General features: G+C 39.9%; 1 protein-coding gene across 4 annotated transcripts in view; it reads right to left on the reverse strand.

The window, feature by feature from the left end:
- Positions 1 to 25,454, reverse strand: part of ELMO1 (engulfment and cell motility 1) — a 3,030,107-nt gene that overhangs the window by 1,843,968 nt on the left and 1,160,685 nt on the right. Inside the window, exon 12 of one of the 4 annotated variants that reach the window (XM_044065043.1) lies at positions 12,945 to 12,989. The exons of the other annotated variants lie outside the window; for them this stretch is intronic. Coding sequence (XP_043920978.1) covers positions 12,945 to 12,989 — 45 coding nt within the window. The remainder of the gene's footprint in view (positions 1 to 12,944; positions 12,990 to 25,454) is intronic. 4 annotated transcript variants of the gene reach the window in all.

Here is a 25,454-nt window from a genome sequence, read left to right on the forward strand (position 1 = left end):
AGAGACTTTGGAGTGATTAAGTATCAGTTTTCTGTACTTTCTTGCTGTACTTAACTGTTTTCCGCCTAAACGCAGATTTTCCAGCGTTTATTGTGATTTAAAAGCTTGTTTTTTTCACATATTGTACTTATTTGACTGCCTGCACTTTTAAAAAGTTTTTTGTTTAAATTAACTGCTTTAGGCTACACACTAAAGTGCGATAGCCTTTCCTGATCGTTTGTAGTGGTTTAAAGCTGTTTGAAGTGTATTTTTTTACAGTTTTTGCCTTATCTTTTCAAAAAAAAAACAAAAAAAAACAAAAAAATTCCTTGTTTCCCACCTTTCTAAGCTAGTATAGTCCAGTTTTCAGGCTAGTGCTGAATTCAGGGCTGTGATACTAGTTTCCGAGTTGCCCATACCTTACTTGGATGGAAGGAAGTTTCTCTGTTCACCTGTGAGAGAGGGGAGCTTTGAGCAACCTATCTGTCACTGGAGGAGTGGTTCCAGCCCAGAAGTTAGTAGTTTATTGGCCATTTTGGGCTAATTTCTCTCTCTTACATTTCCCTACTATAAAAACCACGTTTGTACGGTTTTGCGCACTGGGCAGTGCCAGTTAGCTACTGTTAAATTATTCCCGGCTTCATTAAGTCTCCTCTTCAGTTTTTCCCTTGAAACTAGTCTAACTCTCAACCTAAGCACTCAAAAAGCATCTTACAGCCCAGCACTTGCTCAGAACTAATAGCAAGCACTAATATACCCTGACACTGATTGCCCAGCAGGGCAAGGCTCTTTATTCACCCCTCACCAACCAAGCGACTAAGCAGCTCACCCCACTATTCAGGCATGACCAAAGTGCAACTTCAGGTACACTCTCCAGTCCAGCTGGTGAATCTGGGTATCCTGAGGCAATGTTATAACTGCCTCATGTACACAGACAATCTTGTCCTCCCTACCTCAAAACACTAACATATGCAAGAGCTCCAACTATACAGCCAAACTGGAAGCTAAGCTGTCTCCACCCAAGACTGGAGAAGGTCAACACTTGCACCACAACTCCAGCCGCACACAGACCTGCTAAAACAGCACTGGCAAAAAATACACATAAATACATAAAATCATACTTGGAGGCTCTAAATAAAACCCTGCAAAAGCATCAGAGACCTACAAAGCAGGCATCCAAACAACCTGCACTTCCCGTCACAAACCAAACAACACATAAAACACAAAATCAGTGTGCCGCACAATCACAGCCCTTAAGGCGAAATAACATACCTAACACACTAGTAATAGGTGACTCTATAGTCAGGCACACTGATGTCCCACTCACTAGGCTGGACAAGCAGAAGGTTACTGTTAGCTGCCTATTGGAAGCCAAAATCCACCAGATAACACAAGCACTCAGGTCACTCCAGAACAAGTATAAATATGACTCTGTCATTGTTCATGTTGGTGTGAATGAACTGAGATGTACCTCCCTGGACTACATGAAAAGAGACATGGAAGAGCTCTCTGATCATGTAGCCCAGGCTAGTATGACCCTTACCCTGAGTAGCATTCTGTCCTCTCCAAAAATAATACTTCAGTATAAAGAAAAAATTAGCAATTTCAACAATTTGCTAAGCTTCTGGTATCATTCAAATGGGATCCAGTGTCTGTCAGCCTGGGATGACATGCTCGACAAGCCGTGTTGCTTCGCAAGAGATGGCTTGCACCTGTCACCCTAGGCTTTCGAATACTGGCCAAGGCTCTTGCTGCCCCCATAGTGCCTTTTTTATGCAAGGCTCAAAAGTCAAACCCACCTCAGTAAACAGCATAATTAAAAAAAAACTGAGGGTTATGCTACTCAACGCCAGAAGTTTAAATCTCAAAATGCACGCACTCAAAGCACTCCTGAGTATGGAGAACGTCGACATCTGTGCAGTAACTGAAACCTGGCAGATAGATTCAGTGCAAACTTCACCCCCCTCTCACCTCCAAAAGAGTCCACAACAATACGGGAAAAGTGTTGTGTCCCAAAAATCACAGACGCACAGGTGAAAACAGCCCTTTCAAAAGCCAAAAACACAGAGTCAATGGGACCAGATGGTGTCCCAGGCTGCGTCTTGCACGAACTACAGAACAAACTAACCCCCCACCTGAACACGCTGTTCAACCTCAGCCACTCCACAGGTTACATGCCCATAAAATAGTGCACAGCAATGGTTATTCCTCTTCACAAAGGAGAGGCCACAACTGACCCTGGTAACTATCACCCCATAAGCCTGACTAGCCTGGTCTGCAAGGCTATGGAGGGCATCACCATGGAACTCATTAACAAAGACATTGGAAGCCTCCAAACACTTGACCTGACCCAGTTCGGCTTTAAGGGCAGATCATGCCTACTAAACCTAGATGACTTCTTCGAGACAGTCAACCAAGGTCATAGACGAGGGAAAGGTGGTTCACACAGCCTACCTTGACCTCGCCAAGGTTTTCGACACCATTCCCCACTCGGGTATTACAGAAAAACTCACCAGCCTGAACATAAACCCCTGCGTCACAAGATGGGTTGCCAATTGGCTTACAGACATAACTCACACGGTAAGAATAGCGGGCTCCAGGTCCGACTCTAAACCAGTCACAAGCGGTGTCCCGCAAGGCTTGGTCCAGGGACCCCTAGTGTTCAGCATATACTTCTCAGAAGTACAGGCAAACACAGGAGGACTATGGCTAACCAAGTTCGCCAATGACTGCAAACTGGGAGCCATAACTGACTCTCCGGCTGACACGGACATCCTCCAAAAGGGCCTTACTGAGACGGACACCTGGTGTCAAAATCATGGCCTCAAGCTAAATGCCAAAAAATGCATATTAATCCTGTTTGGGAAAAACAAAACACCCACAAAATTACCAGATAGGTGGCAGCTCCCTTAATACAGAAAAGGTAATAAGAGATCTGGGGACTCGAGTAGATAGTAATCTCTCCTTTGACAATCATATTGCCAAAGTAGTTAGGAAATCCTTCTATATGGCCCATCTAATTACTAAAGGGTTCACATCTAGAAATAAAGAGGTTATAGTGCCCCTCTACTCATCACTCATTAGACCCATCATAGAGTACAATACCCCATTTGGGATGTACTTCACAAGACACTTCCAACAGCTGGAAAGACTACAAATGTACCTCACCAAGAGGATTACTGGCCTCAAACATATGTCCTATGCAGCCTGACTGAAAAAACTCCAGCTGTACTCAGTGGCATATCGCTTACTCAGAGGTGATCTCTGCCTGATTTACAAAGCCATGTCCAACTCAGAATTGATGGACATGCTCCACCTAAAGAAATCCAAGTCACTTGCGAGCCACGCGCTCTAGTGAGCTAAACCTCGCCACAACAATAAACAGAACATGCTGGAGGGATAGATTCCTGTCACAGAGACTCCCCATGCTTCGGAACAAAATTCCAAATTACATCAGGCAGAGTCCCTCACTAACATTCTTCAAGAGAAACCTTGATGAGTGGATGGGTAACAGAAAATACACTCCTGGGATCACTTCATTGGCTCTGCTTGACAGAGAGTCAGTTAATCAATCAATGGGGCGGTGAAAGCCGACACACTCTGGCTAGGCTTATAAATGCCCTCAGGCAGATAGCCTAGTACCTACCTATGAACCTATGTGTGTGGGACGGCACAGAAGATCCACAACGTAATGCAGGTGCTCACATCAACCTACAGGATGAAGATTAGGGTTACTCAGCATAAAACAGGCTGCTGAGTACGAGGGAGGGACTGTCTACTTCTGTCCAGGATCACCTACTGGTCATAACAAGGCCACAATTTGGGGTAAGCCAGAATTACCTGGATGAGATGATGGCTCTTCTTTACTACAGCAAGCATGAGGAAAATATAAAAGCTTTGGAAGCATAGACAACCCTCATTGGCTGGCTAACAGCAGCCTACTCAAACAGATTTCACCCCCAGAGAATATGGGAAACCCCCACCACAAGGGAATAACTGCGATCAAGTCTCACTGGTAAAGCTTTATGGTTTGCAGGTGCATGGGCAAAACACACATAATATACATATACATATTTATCCATGCTTAAACACACATCAAGGTAAAGTTTGTATGTGTATATGTGTGCTTTAATGATATATATTTTTTATAGTCATGTACCTATGTATCTATATCTGTGATGGAAAAGTTTAATGTATTAAATCTTACCAGGAGCAGTTATTAAACTACACTGATCATGTTTTGAAGCATATTTGTTTCACAATTAATTCTCAGTTATACTAGTTATGTTAAAATTGCAACTGATTTTTGCAACAAAATAATGAAGATCATAATCTTGAAAGTTCAAAATAATGAAAACTCCAAATACTGAATTTCATAATATTGAAAAAACATATACCAACACTCACAATATTCCAACACAACTACATAACATATTACTCTTCTCCAACTATAAGTAGGGGGGGCAAACCCTCCTGCACCCCCCCCCACACCTCCTGCTACTTAAATAGATCAACTCTGAGATTGCACACCACAGATGAAAATGGCAAACATACCATTATGTGCTTCATGACTGCATGTTGTAACCTTAGTCATGTTCTCTTTTAATTTGCTATACAACAACATAACTCGTCTTAATGTAGTAAAGTGCAATCTTGGGAGTTGATATATTTAAGTAGCAGGGGTGTGGGGGTGCAGAGTAGCTTGCCCCCCTGCTAATAGTTGGAGTAAACTAATATGCTTTGTCTTTTATTTGTTTCTCTATGTGCTTCTGGTGGAGTACAGTAAAGTGTTAGTATCCTGTAGTTTTTTTCAACATTATGAAATTCAGTATTTTGAGTTTTCAGTATTTTGAACTTTCAAGATTTTGGCTTCAGTATTTTGAATTTCAAGATTATGAGCTTTCAAGATTTAGAAGTGGTGACTTCCACAGTGGTGCAGTGGTAGCGTTGTTGCCTCACAGCAAGAGGTTCTCCCGTTCAATTCTCGGCTTGGGTTGGGAGTGCCTTCTGTGTGGAATCTGCATGTCCTCCCCGTGGTCGAGTGGGCGTTCGAAAGACATGCGTTGAATGGGTGTGCCTTCGTTGAAGGTTGGGTGTTGGGCTGGCATCTTGACACCATAAAAAACACCTGCCAATCATTAGCGGACCGGAGTTCCGCTGTGGCGACCCCCTAACCGGGAAAAGCCGAAAGACAAACAGCAACAACCTATATATATATATATATATATATATATATATATATATACACACACACACACACAGACACACGTGAGCATGTGTGTGTATAATTATATTTTGTGTATATATATATATATATATATATATATATATACATGTATATATATATATATATATATGTATATATATATATATATATATATATATATATATATATATATATATAGGTGCAATATGTTTAATCTAAAATTCATTTTATCTAATCATAAATTAAATTTTGATATAAAGTAGATTTAATTTAAAAAAATTTAGACTAATAACATTTGATAGAAAAGTGAAGTAGGCTATAGAAAGTTATTCTGGTGTAGATTAGGTTTTAGATTTTACAGTGTAAGATTACATCAGAGATTATACAAGTATGGTGTGATTTGCTTATAGCTTAATGGGATGGTAAGCAAGCATGAATAGGTTGCAAAAGAATGGAGTTAACATTCATAACATTATTGAAGAGATTAGAAGGGTACAAATGCTGAGACTAGAAATGAGAACAATAGAAGGAAGGAACAGAAATTGTTACAGTAGGAAAGGGATAAGTAACTACTGAGTCAAATAGACAAGGGGGGTAAGAATTTTTAGGAAAGTAATGTCAGTTAGTACTATCATCCAGGCTTAGAACAAGGGCATGTCCAAGATTTGATACATTTTTTTTAAAGTTTTCCTAAAGGCCAAAAGATTACTCCTGGTTTTGATGTTTAAAGGTAGGGTACTCTAAACGTTGGCCAGTGAGTGGGAGTAGAGTCTTTGTCCTACTGTTTTACTGGGTTTGTGGACAGAATAATTCCTCATCTTCTGAGCATACGGACCTTTTAGGTATACAGTTGTGGAGTATAGAACTGAGGGGCTGGGCAGGCTGCTGTCTCATGTACTATTTTATGTGCAGTTATAAGTTGTAAGTAGCTAAGATGATGAAAGAGTTGTAGCCAGCTGAGCAAGTGAAGGGTTTTACAGTGATCTGTATAATGGGTAGCAATGCCTGTGAATTTAGCAGTTTTATTTACAGCATACTTCAAGTTTAGATGTTAGTCAGCTGTTGAGGTTTGACAGAATAGGAGCTCCATATAGGATCGATGGTAGCAAGTAGGAGGTGGCTAGGGCAATTTTTCTGGATGACTGGAAGAAATGTCTATGCCTATAGAGCATGCGTAGCTTGTGATGAGCTTTTTTTATATATATATATATTGTTCTGTATATGGAGGTTGAATTTAAAGCTTTCATCTATTGCTACACCCTAAGGTTGAGTTTGGGGTACTACCTTATCTGTTGTGTTATTCTGGAAAAGGCTCTTAAAATTGCATTTTTGTACTGTGTTTTAGAGGTAAAAAGCAGGCTTTTTTGGTTAAGTAAAAGTTGGGAACTGTTAAGCCAAGTTTTAACAGATGAGGAGGATTCCTGAGTAATGTGCTGAAGTTGTGACAGACTATTAACAGAGCAGATTATAACACAGTCATCGGCATACTGAAATAAGGAGACTTGACAGGATGATGTATGCTGATCATTGATGAAAGTGTTACAAAGTAGAGGACCCAGAATGGATCACTGGGGTACACCAGTTAATTAGGCTAGTAGGGTGAGACAGCCATGTCATTTCATAGACTGCTCTCTGCTGGCTAGACAGCAGAACAACCACTGGAAAGAGGAGGTAGAAAGACTTGGGCTAGTAAGCCTATTTAGAAGTATAGTGTGGGAAACAGTACTGAATGCGTTTCAAAGGTCTAGAAATAGTGCAGAGACAAGTTTGACAGAATCTCTTGCACTACTGACAGTTTCTGTAAAGGAAAGTAATGCAGTAGTAGTACTGTGAGCTGGTTAAAAGCAATGCTGAATTGGTGTTATGTACTGGTTTTGTATGAGATTGATAAGCAGTTGGTCATGGGTGCATTTTTCTAATGGAAAGGGAAGAGAGGATGGCAATAGGATGGTAGTTGGATACATCACTACGGTCCCCCTTTTTATGTAGAAGAATGATATAGGGGGTTTTCCTTAATGTTGGGCTATAATGATTCTGTAATGGATCTGTTGATACGAATGTTGATGAGATAAACTACGGATCTGTAGCAAATTTAAGATATTCTTTGGGGGAGACTGTCTGGTGAGGTACAGCAGGGTTTTAGTTTTTGAAGTTTGGTTTATAAGGAAGTTAGGCACAGGTTGAAGTTTGAAAGGTAGGCAATTACTGACTGGAGACTGAGTGGACTTAATGTGAAAAGATGGATGTGAACAGTTAGGAGTATTTTGTGAGCTGGGCATAGATGGAATGCTATTTGCAGGGGTTTAAGACAGAGTGGGTGGAGGACTGCTATTTGGAGGGGTCTAAGACAGAGTGGGTGGAGGACTATCTGTTAATTAGGTTGGTTGCACTTTCAATGAAATAAGTATTAAACGTGGTTGTAGTTTGAAGTGGGGATTTGTTAGGACATGGTGTGCAGTGTTTTTGTTTTTCTTTTCAGATCCAGGATTACGTAATGAATTAATTGTTGACCAGAATATTTTAGGGTTGTTTTTATGGTCGTTTTGGAGGACAGTATAGAATTTTTTACATTTACAACAGAGTTTAAAAAAAAAAAAAAACAGTTTCAGTGACATTTTATGCAGGTACATTCAGTAACAATTACTACACAACTCTAAAATATGAGTTAACAACATATTTACAAGGTTGAAATCTGCTATGTGGAAAAATTATAGGAGTTGCAGTAACATTAAAGATGTGAGACAAATGAGGTAGGGACAGAGAAAAAGTAGCAACGACCACACGGGTTGGGGTTGGGATAATAGTTAAGGTATTTATCATTCAAATACAAGTTACAAGATTTGGTTCTCATTTTTGATGAAAACACAGCCAAGGATAAAATGACCTTAAAGGACAGCTAGCTTAATATTCACCTGTGACCCTACTTAACAGATATATGCTACAAAATAGTTTTGTACTCATGGGTTTGGCATTTAGTCGCTTTATAAATGCAAGGTACAGAGTTTGATTCTAACCGCAGGTTACTGGCTAGACTTAAAATGGTCCTTTAGGGCAGATAGCATAATATGATCTATAAGAAAGTGGATAATGTTTTAGCTAGTGGGTAGACACAAGTGTTAAAGAACAAGAGTACATATAATGATTACATAGGTGGAGGCAGAAAGAGTATAAGATGGAGAGGAGGCTTGAGTTCATGCAATGAAAATGGCTAGGGGAAGACTAGTTTGGTGAGCAGGATGAGCAGAATTAAACAGATGCTGTTTGAGCAAAGTTTTGAAGTGGTTTACCTTTTCTATTTGTTTAACATGAGTAGGAATGGTATTTCCCAGTTCTGACATACAGTGGGAGTAGAGAGAATTTCTGGAAGGGTTGTAGGATTTACTGATGAGTAATAGTTTAACTTAACTCCAGATATTTTTGCCTTTTACTTGCTACCAAACTAAACCTAGCATGCCACTTTATTTAGTGAGTATTCAAGCTCCATCAGTCTTAGCCATTTAGCTTTCCATCTCTGGTGATTCCCTACCTGTTTAATTTGCATTTTTGATTATTAATTAGTACTGTTTTACTTTTTAGCAATATTTTCCTTTTAACTGTTTGAAGCTCTAATTTAATTCAATTTTGCTATAGGAATAAGCATCATCTGCTTTAGTTATTACAATGACCAGCTATTTTCACGCCACTCCTTTGTATTTCTCTAGATAGACTGCGATATCTTTACAAAGTGCAGGTTAGGAGGTTTAAAAATAGCAAACAGCAAGATGCCACTTTTCACTTGCTCAGTGACAATCCAGTGTCAGGACTTTTCTTAACAACAGTCTAGCATTATAATGAAAACATTGCTGGATAACTACCAAAGTCCTATTCTAGCAGATCTTGAGCTCTCAAATTCTCTAAAAGAAAATACACAAACTAAAGTACAGGTTCAGGACTGCCGGGGATTCTGTGGCAAATTGTGGGTACCTCTTCATATAGCACCACCCAGTAATGTGAGGATGTTCCTTAAAGATGTTTCTGGCAATCATTCTCCCCTAAGTGGTTTTTGGCAATCATTCTCTCCTAAGTGTTTCTATCACCTAACTGGTTGATTCTAAGTGGCTTCAACGTCAGGGTAGATCAGCAGTCTATGGCTCCTGTAAAGGACTGAAGTAATTTGGACTTGTTCAAGTCATCAATTCTGCTACCTATTAGCTCAGACACACTCTGCATTTGGTTTTCCAGTTTGGTCTCATGAGAAGTTGCTGGCACAAGTCATGTGAATGGACCACTGCCTGGGTCAATTCATGGCTTACCAATACTAGGTGTAATCCCCTGAAATATGTCTGCTGCACTGTAGGAACTTTGGTCTGATCATCCCAGACAAGAAAACAAGTTAACAATTCAACAGCTATGCCATCCTTAAAACCAAAACAAAGTGCAAGGAAGCCATCATAAGGTTTGGGGTTTACCTCACAGACAAGAGGTACAGCATTTGATTCTCACTAGGGGAAACTGCTGGACTTAAAACATGGTCCACAAGGACAACTAACCTAGTACTTAACTATGAACCTATAACTAACAACTCTGTGATTACACGCATCAATTCTGCCTCTCAAAACTGGTTAAGATAAAAGATACAGTCTCCTGCCAAAGTTAAGAGAAGATTAGGGATGTCACTAACATCATTAAGCATATCCAGAGTCCTTGTAATGCTTCTGACATTGCAAATGCATATGCCTAGATGAGAGTGGTTAAGGCTTCTCTCTGTTCCAGCAATGTAGAGTGATATGACTAAGTTTGTGAATACTCATACTCAGGTTAGCTAATGTTTTGGAGTTACAGATCTTTTCTTCACCAAGGATGATACACGAAGAAATGGAAAAGATTACTGGTTTCTACTATTGGTTTAGTTCATTGTGAGAGTCCAGGAGGATCCCAGACCTGATTTGCAAGGAATGGGCTAAAGCTCTCTTCAAAAAGGGTTTAGGGTACTTACAGATTCATCTTTATTGGAAGACTTAGGAAAGAATACAGGCAAACTAAGTGACTATCTCAGAGATAAAAGTAAGAATGGTCCATAGTGCCACTCTATCTTCGAGGTAGCATAGGGAAGAAGGCTTTACATGCAATGACCCCAATTCAGAAATTAATTCAGTAGCTGTATTTGCCACTAGAAAAAGCATCTGCTAAGACAGGTACTTCAAAATCACTTAATATGCAGGTTAAAAATGAGATTTAACTTCTCCAGCATGAATTACAAACACCATGGAAGGAAAGGGCCCTTAAATGATATCAGGATATGGAATGCGATTCTCAGGAAGGTCTTGCAAACTTTCAAAATATAACTAAAGATGAATTACTGTAGCCTTGGCAGAGGTTAGGCATGGCAGCAAGATCTACTTTGATAGAGGAATAACTAAGTCCTGCATCAAAAGTTTGAAAAAGGTAATCAAGTTAGCAGACATAGGAATGTTTCCAAACAATGACCTAACACGTTCACTGCAAAGAACATAAAAAATTGTCTTGACCTCAATAGTTCTGGAATCTAATGCAAACTGCCTTCCAGGATCCACCACCTGTAAGATTTATTTCCATACAACATCTGGATAAAGGAAAAATATGCCAGCTAATCTGCTAAGGTAAGAGGGAAAAAACATTACATCCCAATGAAAAGTGCTGTAGATCTAATGTCTACACCAGTAATGTAGAAGGCCCAGACTATGATCCAGATGACCAGAGATCAATTAGTGGCTAATTTACTTCGATGACAGGTGAGAAAGAGCAGCACTTCCATCCTGAAGTGGGGTGGGAGTTGTAGGTGGTGGGGAGAAGCAGGACGTGGACAGCCACAGTAACTCAGAGGAAGAGTAGCACAGCTGCAGGCATCCTAGGGGTGGGCTTTTGTCTCAAAAAGCCACCACCTATTGGCAGCTCTCATACACAAGTGCAAGGCAATATACAGATGTGGGGGGGACTACAAGTCTCCATAGTGATGCAGGTAACTCAATTTTCCACCCAGGGGTGGAGCTAGGCTATATACGATAATGCTTTCATTACAGGAATGCCTGCCTGTATGACTATCACTCAGGACTGCTCTAACTCTAATGGTCTAAGGGGACTCTCCAATGGCAAAGAATAGGCTTGAGTACAGTAGAAGGAGGCGTAGTTGTCAGCAGGCGGAAGGGGAAAGATTACCTCAAAATGTTGTAGGACTGAAAGTATACAAGAGCCTAAAGCACTGAATCGCCTCATACTGAAGTAACAGACAGCAGATGAATGGCTGTATTTCAAAGGCACTAAGTCAATCTATTCAGAGGACTGCTTTGTTAATGTTTCCAGAAAGAAAAACTACAATCCAAAGTGATGTACATGAAGGAGCTCCTTCAGGATATTTGCTTTATAAAACTCACCTGAGAAACACCTTGCCAATAGACCTAGTGGCAAAATCATATCCAAAGTAGTAATACTAAGAACACTGAGCAATGTGTCTTGATAGATGCACTGAAAGACAGTTCAGGCACTGTGCATGTCACACATGAAATAATGCACCTGTTATTTATAACTATTTAAATGCAATTTGAGTTTGATGACAGAAAGGGTCAGGAATAAAAACAGAGTCTGGAGAAATTCATGTATCGGGTTCTTAATATGCCACCAATATCATCTCACTGATAACACTACAGCAGGTATGAAAACAGCTCTCTCCTTTTGTATGAAAAATCAAAGGATTACAAGGACAACAGGGAAGCAGCTGTCATCTCATCTATAATTGTTTGAACTTCTTTGTTTTCCCCACATTCTGTGCACCACTGAAATAATTCTGTCTTAAAAAAAAAAAAAACAAAAAAAAAACAGAACTGAAACGCACCAAATGTTAACAAGATCCAAAAAATATAAATACAGAATTTGTATGTTAGATATGAGAAATAAAAACGATTTCTGATTTACTTTCTTATTTTTAGCAAAACAAAGCTTTTAAATAAAAATGAAATAGGTCATATATTCCTACTTAAAAACAGACATTTTTCATTACATGATGAAAATTAATTATCTTCATTTCTATAGGAGGGTGAAACAAACTATAGTGAATTAGCTCTTACCCACTAAAGACAAAAAATGATATATACTAGTTATGAAATACACATTCTTCAGTTTCATAACTAAAAACAACTTGGAAAAGGTTCAGTATCTCATTTTCTTCTGCAACAACATTAAATGAAGCTCATCCGGTCAAGTCCTGCAGTCTGAATAGGCATCCCAACCCCAAGTGACACAGATGTAACTCCAAGTTTGGTGACTTCACTTATATTAGCTATGGGTGCAGCCGGAGGCTAGATCCCCAAAAATCAACAGTGAGCTGCTGTTAGAGGGGTCTGCCTCACTTGACTGAATGAGCTTCAGTTAACTGAGCAGTAAAAAAAACAGCATATTCCAGAGGTCAGGCAATATTTAGCTCGCCTGCTCAGGAGAGCAGTATCTAAGAATAAAATAATTTACAAGGAAACAAGGCTTTCAAACTGCACTACATGAGTAACATATGTATTAAGCACATGGGACGGTTTGCATTTTACAGTTGTAGGACTGATGCTGTTAAAACTGACTGAAGATTTTAAGACAAAGTAACTGCAGACAGGAAGCATACAGACAATGAAAACATTTAAGTACACACCAAAAAGCACAGTAAACACAGCAAAAGTAATAAAAGCAGTCAGATGTTACTTCATATACACATACATAATGAACTGAAGGGGAATATAAAAAGTCAAAGGTTTCAACTTACAGTAAGAGGACAATCAATGATGTTAACACTGTCATCACAATCAAGCTGAGAGCAGCACGGAAAGCAGTTGGAAAGGAAATGAGAAAGCAACACAAAGCATCATTAGTACAGTAAAAAAAATAAATGTTAACTGTGTTAAAATGAGTAAAGTTCAGCTATGAAAACTGTGTTCAGCACAATCTCACCTAAAATGACAAAATCATTAAAGTATGACTCTTCTACTAAAAAGCAAACTCATTTTCTAATCCACTGCATCTCATTTACTGCTCAAAAGAAGAAATGAAAAAAAAAGCTGTGTGTATATCTTTTAGGCCAGTTGTTTTACATTAAGAAGATTTGTGGCCTACCCTCTTGTGGCAGGAGAGGTAGCTTAAATCTTTCTAAGTTGGGGATTCCTGGTTGAAGGCTTAGTGTGCCTGTTATTTTAAGTGTCTTAGTTCTGATTTAAGTGCTTGGGCTTCAGGCCTATTATTTTACATTAAGAATGTTTGTGCTCTACACTCTTGTGGGAGGAGAGGGTCGACTAAGTCCTTCTGAGCTGGAAGTTGCTGGTTGAAGGATTATTGTGCCTGCTTATTTGAACTGTTTTTTTTCCCTGAAACTGTTGCACTTTGTTTGCTGTAGCATAGACTAGATTTACACCTGCTGAATCTAGTTCTGTTTGTATAACTTGAGCACTAAACCAGGCTATCTTTTGTTAGAGATGGCTCGCATGCACTCTAGTGGCAGGAGTTTGCAGTTAAAATTCATCTGACTGAAGGCTGCTGAAATAGGACTCAGTTCTGAGTTTTTTTACTGGTTAATTTGTTTAAATCAGTTTGCTGTCACTTGCACTTGTCTGTGCATTGCTCACTGCCGAGCAGGGGACTGTTGGCAGTTATAGATGCAAACACTTCCGCCTACAAATTTTCCCTTAGTAATCTGCTGGTGCTCCATCAGTGAGTTCTTGCAACTGTCCCTTACTGACAGGTGATACATTCAGAGAAGCTCCTGAAGTATCAACACAGATCCTACCTACTAGCCATTCGTATTTTTGTCCACTTCTTTTCTCTACTTTATCTGGTCCTTCCTGTCCTCTCCCTGTTTTATGACCACATCAACTTGCCTAGCATTATGGCTGTACAATTTCCCAAAGTTTCTCCAGCCAGCCTGGTCGATGTGGACATCCTGAGGCAATGTTGCAATTGCCTCATTACACTGACAACCCACTTCTTCTAGTCCACACAAATTCATTATATGAGAGATGCATCTATATCAAGAACCCAGAATCCAGGCTCCCTTGCTCACCAATCTTCTTCTAGTCCACACAAATTCATTATATGAGAGATGCATCTATATCAAGAACCCAGAATCCAGGCTCCCTTGCTCACCAATCAGTTCATCTGATACTAAGCAGGTTGTCAGCATGCACACCTCACCTCCTGCACCTATCAAACTAACAACACATAAACTTACAAATGCAGAGGTCCTCATCAGAAAGCTTATCTAAGCATCAGAGATCTCCCAAACACAAGTACAATTCACATAATACATCCTCTGCAGAACATAGCACACATTATATATCACATATGTCATTAAGCTCCTAAGGCATAACACAAAAACAAACATCTAAGTCATAGGCGACACAATTGCGCGAGACACACAGATGTCCCTCTCACCAGGCTGGATAAGGAAAAAGTCATGGTCAGCTGTCTGTCAGGTGCCAGGATCCACCACATCACACATGCACTCAAGCCTATCAACACCAGGCACTGTTATGAGTCCGTTGAGTCCATGTTAGTGTGAATAAGTTGAGACGTACTTCACTGGACTATATAGAGAGAGACATGACTGAGCTCTCTGATTATCCGTCTCAGTCAGGTATGTCTCCAGTCTTAAGCAGCATTGTACCTTCGCCTAGGATGATACCTCAATACAAAACAATAAAATTACTGACTTCAACAACTGGCTTAGTTTCTGGTGTCATTCAAACGGAATCCAGTATCTGTCAGCCTGGGATGACATGGTCAACAGACTTCAATGCTTTACCATAGATGGTCTTAATCTGTCACTCCTGCAATTTTGGTTTCTGGCTAAGGCTCTTGCCACCTCCATAGCGCCTTTTTTAGGCAATATCACAAGAACAAAATTACCATCATAAAAACACCCTCGAAAAATAATCGCAAGGTTATGCTGGTAAAAAGCTAGGAGTCTAAACCAGAAACTGCACTCACTAGAAGCAGTCCTCACCTTGGAAGATGCTGACATTTATGAAGTCACTGAGACCTGGTTTAGGGTTGCGGAGAGTACCTCAGCCATACCAGGTTACATTTCCTTCTACACGTTCAGACCACAAACTGAAGGTGTGACAACTAAAGGAGGTGGTGTATCAATTTTCATTAAAGATAAAAACACCTCCAGATTGGTTAAACAGCACGATTCCCTTGAATTATTTCAGGTGCAATGGACTGTAGGTAAGACTCTTCTTCATATCACTGCCAGCTATAGAATGCCAGCCATGAATCAGGACATCCACTCATCCTACTTGTATCTAATTGAATCAATCAAGAAACAACCAAACATCCTGGTTTTGGGTGACTTTGCTGCACCACCCCCAGTGTGTGGCCATCCCTAATGAGATCTGACCAGAAATCAGTCTTGCTAGAAGTAACTATAACACAAGACCCCGATCCCTTAGCAACAACTAGAATAAAAACTTCTCCAAGGCCAATTACAACCTCTTATATCACAGCATAAATAGCTTCATAGCCCCTACCTTCATTGATGGAACAAGACACCTATGCTGACTTATACCCCAATGCTTTATACAAGCGCCTGTACAACTGTATTGACGCTGACATACCTGATAGAACCACAGCAAGATATCCAAGGAAAAACAAACCTGCCTGGTGGACAACTGCCATTAATAGGCTATACAATAGGAGAATTAAATTGCTGTCTAAGAGTAGGAAGGAACAGTCTCAAAACTGGAAATACTCCCACCCCACCTCAACTTAGCAAATAAGACTCCTAGTGAAGTCCTCCAAAGCTAAGAATCCAAATTAGTTTCCCTAACTAAGGATTAACACAAGTCATTCTTTAGTTAGATCCATAACCTCAAAGGTAAGGCACAAATTTGTGCTGAACATGTAGTTAATGGCACTACATATAAAGAAACTGTAGATATAGAAAACCAGCTGGCTGCCGGGTCTAGTGATAACTTCACTCCCCTGTCCCTGCCACATATACCACAAAGCATCGGTAACACCTGTCCCCAGCCTAGTATCTCCTAGCAGCAGGTCTTAAACACTATCTACAAGGCCAAAAACAAAGCCTCTGTGGGACCAGACAACATCTCGGTCCATGTTCTACATGGCTTGGAATTGGCACCACCACTAGACATACTTTTCAATCACAGCCTAAGCACTGACTTTATCCCAGTAGACTGGAAAAGAGCAACTGTCATCTCTTTGTACAAAGGGGGTGCATCCACTGCCCCAGAAACTATAGACCCATTAGCCTGACCAGTCTTATTTGCAAGGCCATGGAACGAATCATCATGGACTTAATTAACAAACATATAGGAAATCTCCAAATGCCTGACCCCGCCCAGTTTGGCTTTGTCAAGGGGAGATCATGCCTGTTAAACTTAGTGGACTTCTTTGAGACAGTCACCAAAGCCACAAACGAGGGCAAATCCATGCATACGGCCTACCTAGACTTAGCCATGGCATTTGACACAATCCCCCACTCAAGCATCATTGATAAACTCACCCAGCTGGGTACCAATCCATACACTGTCAGCTGGGTTGCAAACTGTCTCACTGATAAAACTCATACTGTCCAAATAGAGGACTCCACCTCCTCCAGCAGACTTTTAACCAATGGTGTCCCACAGGGATCGATTCTGGGACCCCTTCTGTTTGGAATCTACTTCTCCGAAGTACAGGCGAAAATTAAAGGACTGTGACTGACAAAGTTTGTTAATGACTGCAAACTGGGAGCAATCATTGAAACCCCTAGCAATGTCAACATCCTGCAAGATGATCTTATGTAGGCTAATGACTGCTGCCAAAGTCATGGATATGAACTTAATGCAAAAAATGCATTAATGCATTATCATCCCCTTTGGCAAGGGTGATGTTTCTGCAAAGTACTACATCAATAGCAATACACTAAGCACACATGTTGACAGCAACCTCAATTTTGATCACCATGTCTCCACTGTGGTAAGAAGTGCATTTTATATTGCTCATCTCATAAGTAAGGGCATTGCCTCCAGAAAAAAAGAGGTTATAAGCCCCCTGTACTCTTTCCTCATCAGATCAATAATAGAATTCAAGTGACCACAAAGGTTTGTTACAAAGAAAATTCATGGTCTTCAAGATGTGTCTTATGCAGACAAACTGAAATCATTGTCACTTTACTCTGTATTGTACTTACTGCTTACAGATGACCTGTGCCTAGCATACAGTGCAATCTCTGACCCAGCTTTAATGGAAATGCTGCACATTCGCAAGTGAAATAGCACACTGGTCACTTGCTCAAAGGACCTTAACCTGGTATGTGACATCAACAAAACTTGCTGGACAGACAGATTTGTCTCAGAGGTTGCCCCACCTTTGGAACAAGCTTCCTATTCATGTTAAACAAAGCCCCTTGCTGGCCCTATTTAAGCGTAATTTAGACAATTGGATGGGTAACCAGAATTTTGCCTCAGGGGTTCTACCCGTGTCCCTCTTGGACAAAGGCATCAGATGCTGATTTTAGTGTCTGCTTGAACTAGACACCCTTGAGAATAGCGGCTGAACTTGGCTAGGTTTGTAAGGGACCCGGGGCCGTTAGCCTAGTAACCTCCTACGATCCTATGATCCATGGGATCACCATGTGGCTTGATTTTTGCAAATCTGGTTATGGCCCATTGGGAACATAAGTCTGCACTGGAAAATGATTAAAAAACTCCTTTCAGCTTTATGTTTGTTACCTGGATGATATTTTCATCCTTTGGAAGGGCAATGTAGAGAACACAGAGTACTTTACGCAATACATCAGTTCTACAACCAGCTTATTATCTTTTACATAGGAATGGGCTTCAGAAAGAATAGCCTATCTGGATGTATTGCACAAGGTCCAACAGATACACATCCAGAATATTCAGAAAAAATACCTACTCTTATAGCTTTCTTTATTATACCAGTTCACACCCATAACATCAAAAAAGGTCAGCAGTAAAGGGGCAGGTGGCAAGGGTAGCAAAGATGGTTACTTCAGATTCACCATTTGGAGAAGAGTATAATAAACCTGTTCTTCAGAAATTAGTGAGAGAAGTATACAGTAAAAGAACAGCAGGACATTTTAAACCTATTTTAAATACTTCATCTGTAGGGCTTACATCTCACTCACAATTTTCCAGTTTGGACGGAACATAATATAACTTTAGCCCAACTGCTAGTTTTATTCCATGTTTCAGTAGTGATTCTAAAACACTTGAGTGGATTTTGAACAAAAACTGGGTCATTATGTATGAAGACATTCTAGTTATAAACAAAGTGGGTGAAAGACTCACCATAGTATACTGTATAGGGCACTGATGAAGAGTTTTACTTGACAGCTTTGTCATTTTTTATTAAATGTTGCGCTGGACTTCTGGTTTTATTTTGTGACCATAGTATTCCATAGGGGCTCAAACTTTAAAACTGTCAAAGAATATGACAAGCAATAATACTACCAATGCACACAATAACAACCTTAGCCGCACTATGAAAAAATTTGGCCGTTGCCCTTATTATAAATATATTAATACTGGTGACTCTTTCAACATCTGTGGTAAGGAGTATCGGACAACGGGTACATACAACTTTGAATCCAAAGGATTGCATATGTAGGATTATGCCAGTCTTGCTCGTGTTTTTATACAGGCAAATGGAATGTAGATTACAGGACCAGATTTATGAACATGAAATAAAAATAATACATCTGAATAATGCATTAGCAAAAAATGTTCACATGTACCATAACCACCATTTCAAATACTTGGTTATAGAGAAGGTCAATATCCGCATGACAGAGGGCCCCTGGACATTGGTGTTACAGGAAAAATAATTATTTTGGCAATTATTTTTGAATGCTTGCAACTAGCCAGGCTTGAATAACTATTGCTCGATCAGCTGTATTTTAAGTCATAAAGCTTTAACTAGATAAGATACTAGTATTAACATTTCCATGCAGGTTTGCGTATAGGTTAACATCTTAATGAAAATTTGTACTTCAGCATTTATTAATTTTTCTACTTTTTTTTTGCTGTATTGTTTTTAATAAGTTCATTAATTTTTTTTTTTTTAGTAATTTTAAGGTTTTAGTGAATGAAAGGTTTTACACATTTTTAGATTACTGTGTTTATACAGTTTGAATGGCACTTTAAATAGCATTTAGGCACTTTAAGAAACATAAATGGGAGGGTTTATTGACATCATATCGGATGGAAAGGCCACAGAAATACCTCACAAAGAGGATTACTGGCCTCAAACAGATGCCCTATGCAGACCGTCTCAAAAAACTCCAGCTTTACTCCGTCGCATATCTCCTGCTCAGAGGCGAACTCTGCTTAACATACAAAGCTATGTCAAACCCAGAGCTGTTGAACATGCTCCAGTTAAAGAAATCCCAATCCCTCCGAGCTACACACTCTAGGGTACCTAAACCTTGTCACCACAATAAACAGAACATGCCGGAGGGATAGATTCCTGTCCCAGAGACTTCCCACACTCTGGAACAAACTACCTATCTATAGCAAACAAAGCTCTTCATTATCACTCTTCAAGAAAAATCTTGATGATTGGATGGTAGATAGGAAAGTCACCCCAGGGATCACTTCTGTGGCTCTGCTTGACAGGAGCACAGGAAAATAATTTTCTTGGGTGCCAAAAACCGGGGTACCGTTTGGCTAGGCTTATATAGGTCCTAGGGCCAATAGCCTAATACCTACCTATGACTGCTTGGGCCTTATTTAAAATAATATGTTAGAATGTTTGTGTTCAATTTTATCTGAAGAAGTTCATTATTGTTACATGAACGAACGTCCATCTGACAGAATGCCTGGGTACATAAGCCCTACCAAAGACAAATGAAGATAGAAGACTCAACAAAATTAGGTATGTGAATCAATCCAGGTGGTGATGGGATTTATAGTTGCAATGATTTATGCTAAACCAGCAGCACTACAGCAGTGGTAAGCTTAGCCAACAGTGTCACAGAAGAACCTTTAATGGTTAGCTAATATTTCAGGAGACAATGTTATGTATCAGTGTTAATCTGAGAGAGAAAGGGGAATATTTTCTGAGCTTAAGGTACAGAGAAAGGAAAATGTGGAGAAAATAAAGGAAAAAAGAAGCAGATAAATAATTGGGAGGACTGAGACGTGATGTTTAGTTTGGTGCAGTTAGGAGTTAGTAGCCAGTGATACCGCGGGTGAATTCACAGTATCCCATCCATTCATCTAACTGATGTTTGTTTGAATGCTGCCAAGTTTTCATACCATCTAATACACAGGGAAATTTGTTATATAGGAGAGGGAGATGACTGGCGATGGCTACTCCTGAACTGGTCTTGTTGACATTACGGTGCAGAACTTTTTTTTTTTTTGAATGGGTATTAACTGAAAAGTTTTGCTTTTTGAGAAACAAAGTAGCAGAGAGCAAGGTATGCCATAACTTTAAAGGCAACAGTGAGACATTTAATAATAATGATGATGATGATGATGATGATGACGACGCCCTAGGACAGCAGCTGAAACATCTGCTTAACACCATCTTTGATAAAGGAGATACTTCAATAGCTTTAACATTCCAACAGAAAGAAAAGAGATCACATCGATTATGTAATACATACAGATTAAGTCATATACTAAGTAATCCAGGAAAACTCAAAATGGAGTATGGTGGAAATCCTGAAAATGGAAGCAACTAGGGACCTTTACAGTGAAATCAACATTCTAGTTATAGTGAAGGGTCTTGTGTCCGTGGGATCCATTACTTACGAACACTGCGGGGAATATGAAATACAACTGAATGCAATATACTTAGACTACAGTAACACTTTTGACAGAGTGTTATCACACTACACTGATGACAACATTTCAAGGATTAACAATAAATCATAAAGCTGCAAACCAAACAGATAAGGTGCTTTGATTAATGATCAGACACGTAAGTGCAGAGGAATAAGCATTACAACACAAAGACACTAGTATGACAAACTCAAAAAATGTTACACAGAATATGCACATGACAATATACCAGAAAAAGTGACACATCCTGAGAAGATTAAGCAAATATACTTCAAGAAGCATACATTGTATAAATAAATGGTAAGTAGTGTGTGAACATAAATAAGGCAAATATTAAATATGGGAAACATCAGACAAATGCTTTTGTTTGTTTATTTGATAACTGGTAACTGAAATGGCCAAATGATGCTTTTCAGCCATGAGATATACCAGAGAGACATAGAACAAAACTTGAAAACACAGTCAACACAACAAATAGTTTGAAGCAGCAAAACATCAACTACAGCAATTGACTAGAAACAGCAAACCAACATGAATTTATAACTCTGTACAACCAAATGATGACATGAAAATAAGAAATATATACGAGATGAAATATCAAAGTGACGAATATGGCAGAACTTCAGGAATGAATTTCATTTAAGGCTCGGAATGTGCCCAATACATTATATATGCCCTAATGACATTAGGGTCAATAATGCAGCAAAAGCCCCCCTACCCCCAGTGAATTATTTAAGAACACAGCAATGTGGTATAAAACTAAGGCCCATTCCTAAATTGAACAGGTAGTAAAACAGGTAGCCAACTGTGACTACCTATTCTCTCTGAAACAACCTTATTTACAACAACCAGTGAAATACCTTGCAGGATCCATCTAATTTCTGAGGTCAGTGTGGTATTCCATCCTGCCGGGACAGCCTTATTAAGATACTTTTTGCAGTGATAACTAGAGGACTTCCTTAAACAGTGGATACATGGTGATCAAGGGGCAGCTCAGTACTGACATTGGTTCCAGGATCTCCAACTACAGGCTCAGTTTTCAGAAGGGTACTGTCAATGTGATAGTTACAAGGGGGAGTCATGATTGCCAGGGGATATGACTACACATTTCTTTGCATTAAATTTTAGTTCATGATTATGACAAACTATTTGTTTGAGACAGGCCCTCTTTTAGGATCCTGGTGTCTTCTGTGGACTTTACCCTTAACATTGGTTTTGCTTTTTGAGTAGTAAATGCCAAAGAGGAGTGGCCCAAGGACTGAACCCTAGGGCACTCTGCTAGTAACATGTCTTTTAGAGGAGGTAGAGCCACCCAACCGTATTTCCTCAGTCGTATTTGTGAGGAGCTGCTTGTTATCCAATGATTTACATAGGGTTAACATTCAGCTGGGAGAGCTGATCAATCATACCAGGGTGTTGGATGGTGTAGAACACTTTTGCAGATCCAGATATACAGTGTGCACTGAACTGTCCATCAATTTCATCAATGACTTTTACGGGTCTACAATTACCCGAGTCTGCTGAAGCCCCAACTTTGTGCAAGGAAATGACTGGTGCTCTCCTCCATTCATATGTCATAAAGCCTGTTTTGAGGCTAATATTGAATAGCCTCTGTAGGGGTTTGACAAATCATGTTTTATACTAACTAAAAGGCAGCCTGGTATGTTATTCGGCCCCATAGATGTAGTTTTCTTAGCCTTAGAAAGTATTCTAGGGAGATTGGGGGGGGTGTAGATGCAGGTAGTTGATCTGAGGATACTTGATGGGGAAGAAAGGGGTGAAATTATAACAAATGTATCAGCAAGTAGACTGGCTATGTCCTCTGGGTCTGACTACATGACATCATTTACGATCATTTACTGCACCATGCTGGACACTGTTTCTGAGACTTCTAACAAAGATGACTCTGTAGTTATCCCTCACTGAAGTGGCTATTTCACATTTTATTTGATAAGGATCTGGAGTTCTTTGTTCACTTTGGAAACAACTGTTTGGACTTCTTGAGAGTTAAGATTTATTTTTGCATGCAATGAGAGTTTTTTTTCTTTTATTATACAGCCTGATTATATTAGGGTTCCACCACAGTGGTTCATTTTTGAATTCAGTGTTTAATTTATTTCTAAGGATGACTGATGCAACAACGTAGCTATTTACATGTGCACAGAATATGTCATAAAGGATTCCGTATAAGCAGTGTGTCAAAATGGAGGGGGCTTTTGAATTTTGGCAGGTCATCACTCAGTTTTAAATTAACCTTTTGCATGGTCTCTGAATACCAAGATATTGGAGTATACTTCACACTTCAGTCTTCTAGGTGGATGTGACCGACCTGTGACCTGATTTGACCAGGGAGAAGGTTATAATTGGTGGTATACCTCTCAAATGCCCAGCTTTTCACAGAATGTCCAGTTTTTTGCCTCATGTTTTTGGTCTGTTTTTCCTAAAATGTGTTTTTTTCTGGCAAATCACTGAAGACTGAAGTCAAAAAGTAATGGAAGATATTTTAGTTTCAGTCTTCATATCTTTCAGAAATGCCATGCTAATGCAAAACCTGTCATTCTATCAACTTTCTAAGTTCATAAGAGCAATATTTAAAAAGTGTCCCTATTTTTGGGCCTTTGTCCCACCATTATTTGTGACTCTGTCCAGATTTCTTGCTCTAAGAGGTTGAGAGGTATGATTGGTGGGGAGCAGAGCTATCCCATATTGGTAAGGACCAAGTCCAGGATTGTATCATCTATAGAAAGGGGTTCAGACTACTGGTCCAGTACTGAACTACTCCAGAAATCTGTGGACTTACATAAAGTACAGTTGTGTACCTACCATAAATGTAGATGTTCAGGTGTATTCACTGTTGCAGTCACTACTCTTGGGTTATCCTACTGGCAGGCTACCTGCAGTTGGCCTGAATTCCAAAGTCTTGGTCCGGCGTCGGTTGCTGTCGCCTCTTCCCTGATGTCAGTGCGCCAGGGGTATAAAAGATGCAGCTGATGCCATTTTCTTCAGTTTTTCTTGCCCCAGATGTCAGGTGCCCCCAAAAGGGTAGGCTAAATAAATTATGCCAATAAACATGCATGCACTAAAGTAAACATTTCCTTCATCTATAAGCAAATACACCACATAGGTTGTATAGAATAGAGAAGTACAGATAAGACCCAGCGAAAGAAAGGGGGTGGTGGGAGGGAAACATGGACTGCAACAGTGAATACATCTACATTTATGGTAGGTACACAACTGTACTATTTTCATCGTGTTTCACTGTTGAAGTCATTACTCTTGGGTTGAATCCCAAAGCTGAGGATGGGTGGCTGGGCTAAATAGGATTAGGAGAGGCTATGAGGCCCTGCAAAACTGCAGTGGATTTAGAGTAGAGAGGTAAGTGGTAGTGCTTTGTAAAAGTGTGCACTGAACTCCAAGTTGCAGCCTCTAAGATGTCTTTGGTTGGCACTCCTCTGAGGAAGGCTGCTGAAGTGGCTGCTGCTCTGGTTGAATGTGGCCTAATTCCCTTACGCACTGATTTGCCATGCTGTGAATAGCAGAAACAAATGCAATGGCCTATCCATTTTGAAATAGTCTGTTTTGAGATAGCCTTTCTTTGTGATCAGGCAGCATATGCCACTAAAAGTTGCTCTGTCTTTCTGAAAGCTTTAGTTCTGTCCAAGTATAAGCGTAGCTGTCTGTGTATGTCCAAAGAATGCAGAAGTCTCTCACCCTTGTTCTGTGGGTTTGGATAAAAGGTAGGCAAGTGAATGGTTTGGTTAAGGGCCACACTGGACACCACCTTAGGCATAAATGTAGGGTTCATCCTCAGAGAAACCCTGTATAGATAGAAAATGATAAAAGGTTCCACAGCCATGAGTATCTGTAACTCAGAGACTCGTCTTGCAGAGGTTATTGCTAGGAGCAGAGCTGTTTTCCAGGATAAGAATTTTATATCAGCTGTTGAGACTGGCTCAAAAGGAGGCAGTGTGAGTTTTTTCAAGACATAATTGAGGTCCCATGCAGGCATTGGTGCTCTCCTTGGAGGTCTTATGTTTTTGGCCCCTCTGAGGTACTGCCTTATTAAATGATGAGAAACGATAGGTAGTTCCATATTGTAATGGGCTGAAATGGCCAAGGCATGAATTTTAATTGATGAAAAGGATAGGCCTTTGTCCAGCATCTCAGTTAAGTATTGTAAAATCTGAGGAATATTTGGTACAAACGTGTCAATTCCTTGTGCCTGGTTCCAAGCACAGAATCTTGTCCATTTTTCTGCATAACATTTTCTGGTACTGGGCCTCCTGGCCTCCAAAATAACATCCATCACAGCTTTGGAGTGGGGAGTGTTCTGCATGGCTACATTATCCACCATGCTGCCAGATTTAAGGTCCTTAGTTGGCTGTGCAGGATCTGATTGTTTTGTTGGGTCAGTAAGTGAGAAATTTGAGGCAATGTTCATGCTGGACCTTGAGAAGTTCTTTAGT

The sequence above is a fragment of the Protopterus annectens genome, chromosome 3.part0 (assembly GCF_019279795.1).
Source record: "Protopterus annectens isolate FY-2018-M chromosome 3.part0, PAN1.0, whole genome shotgun sequence".
Taxonomy (NCBI): domain Eukaryota; kingdom Metazoa; phylum Chordata; order Ceratodontiformes; family Protopteridae; genus Protopterus; species Protopterus annectens.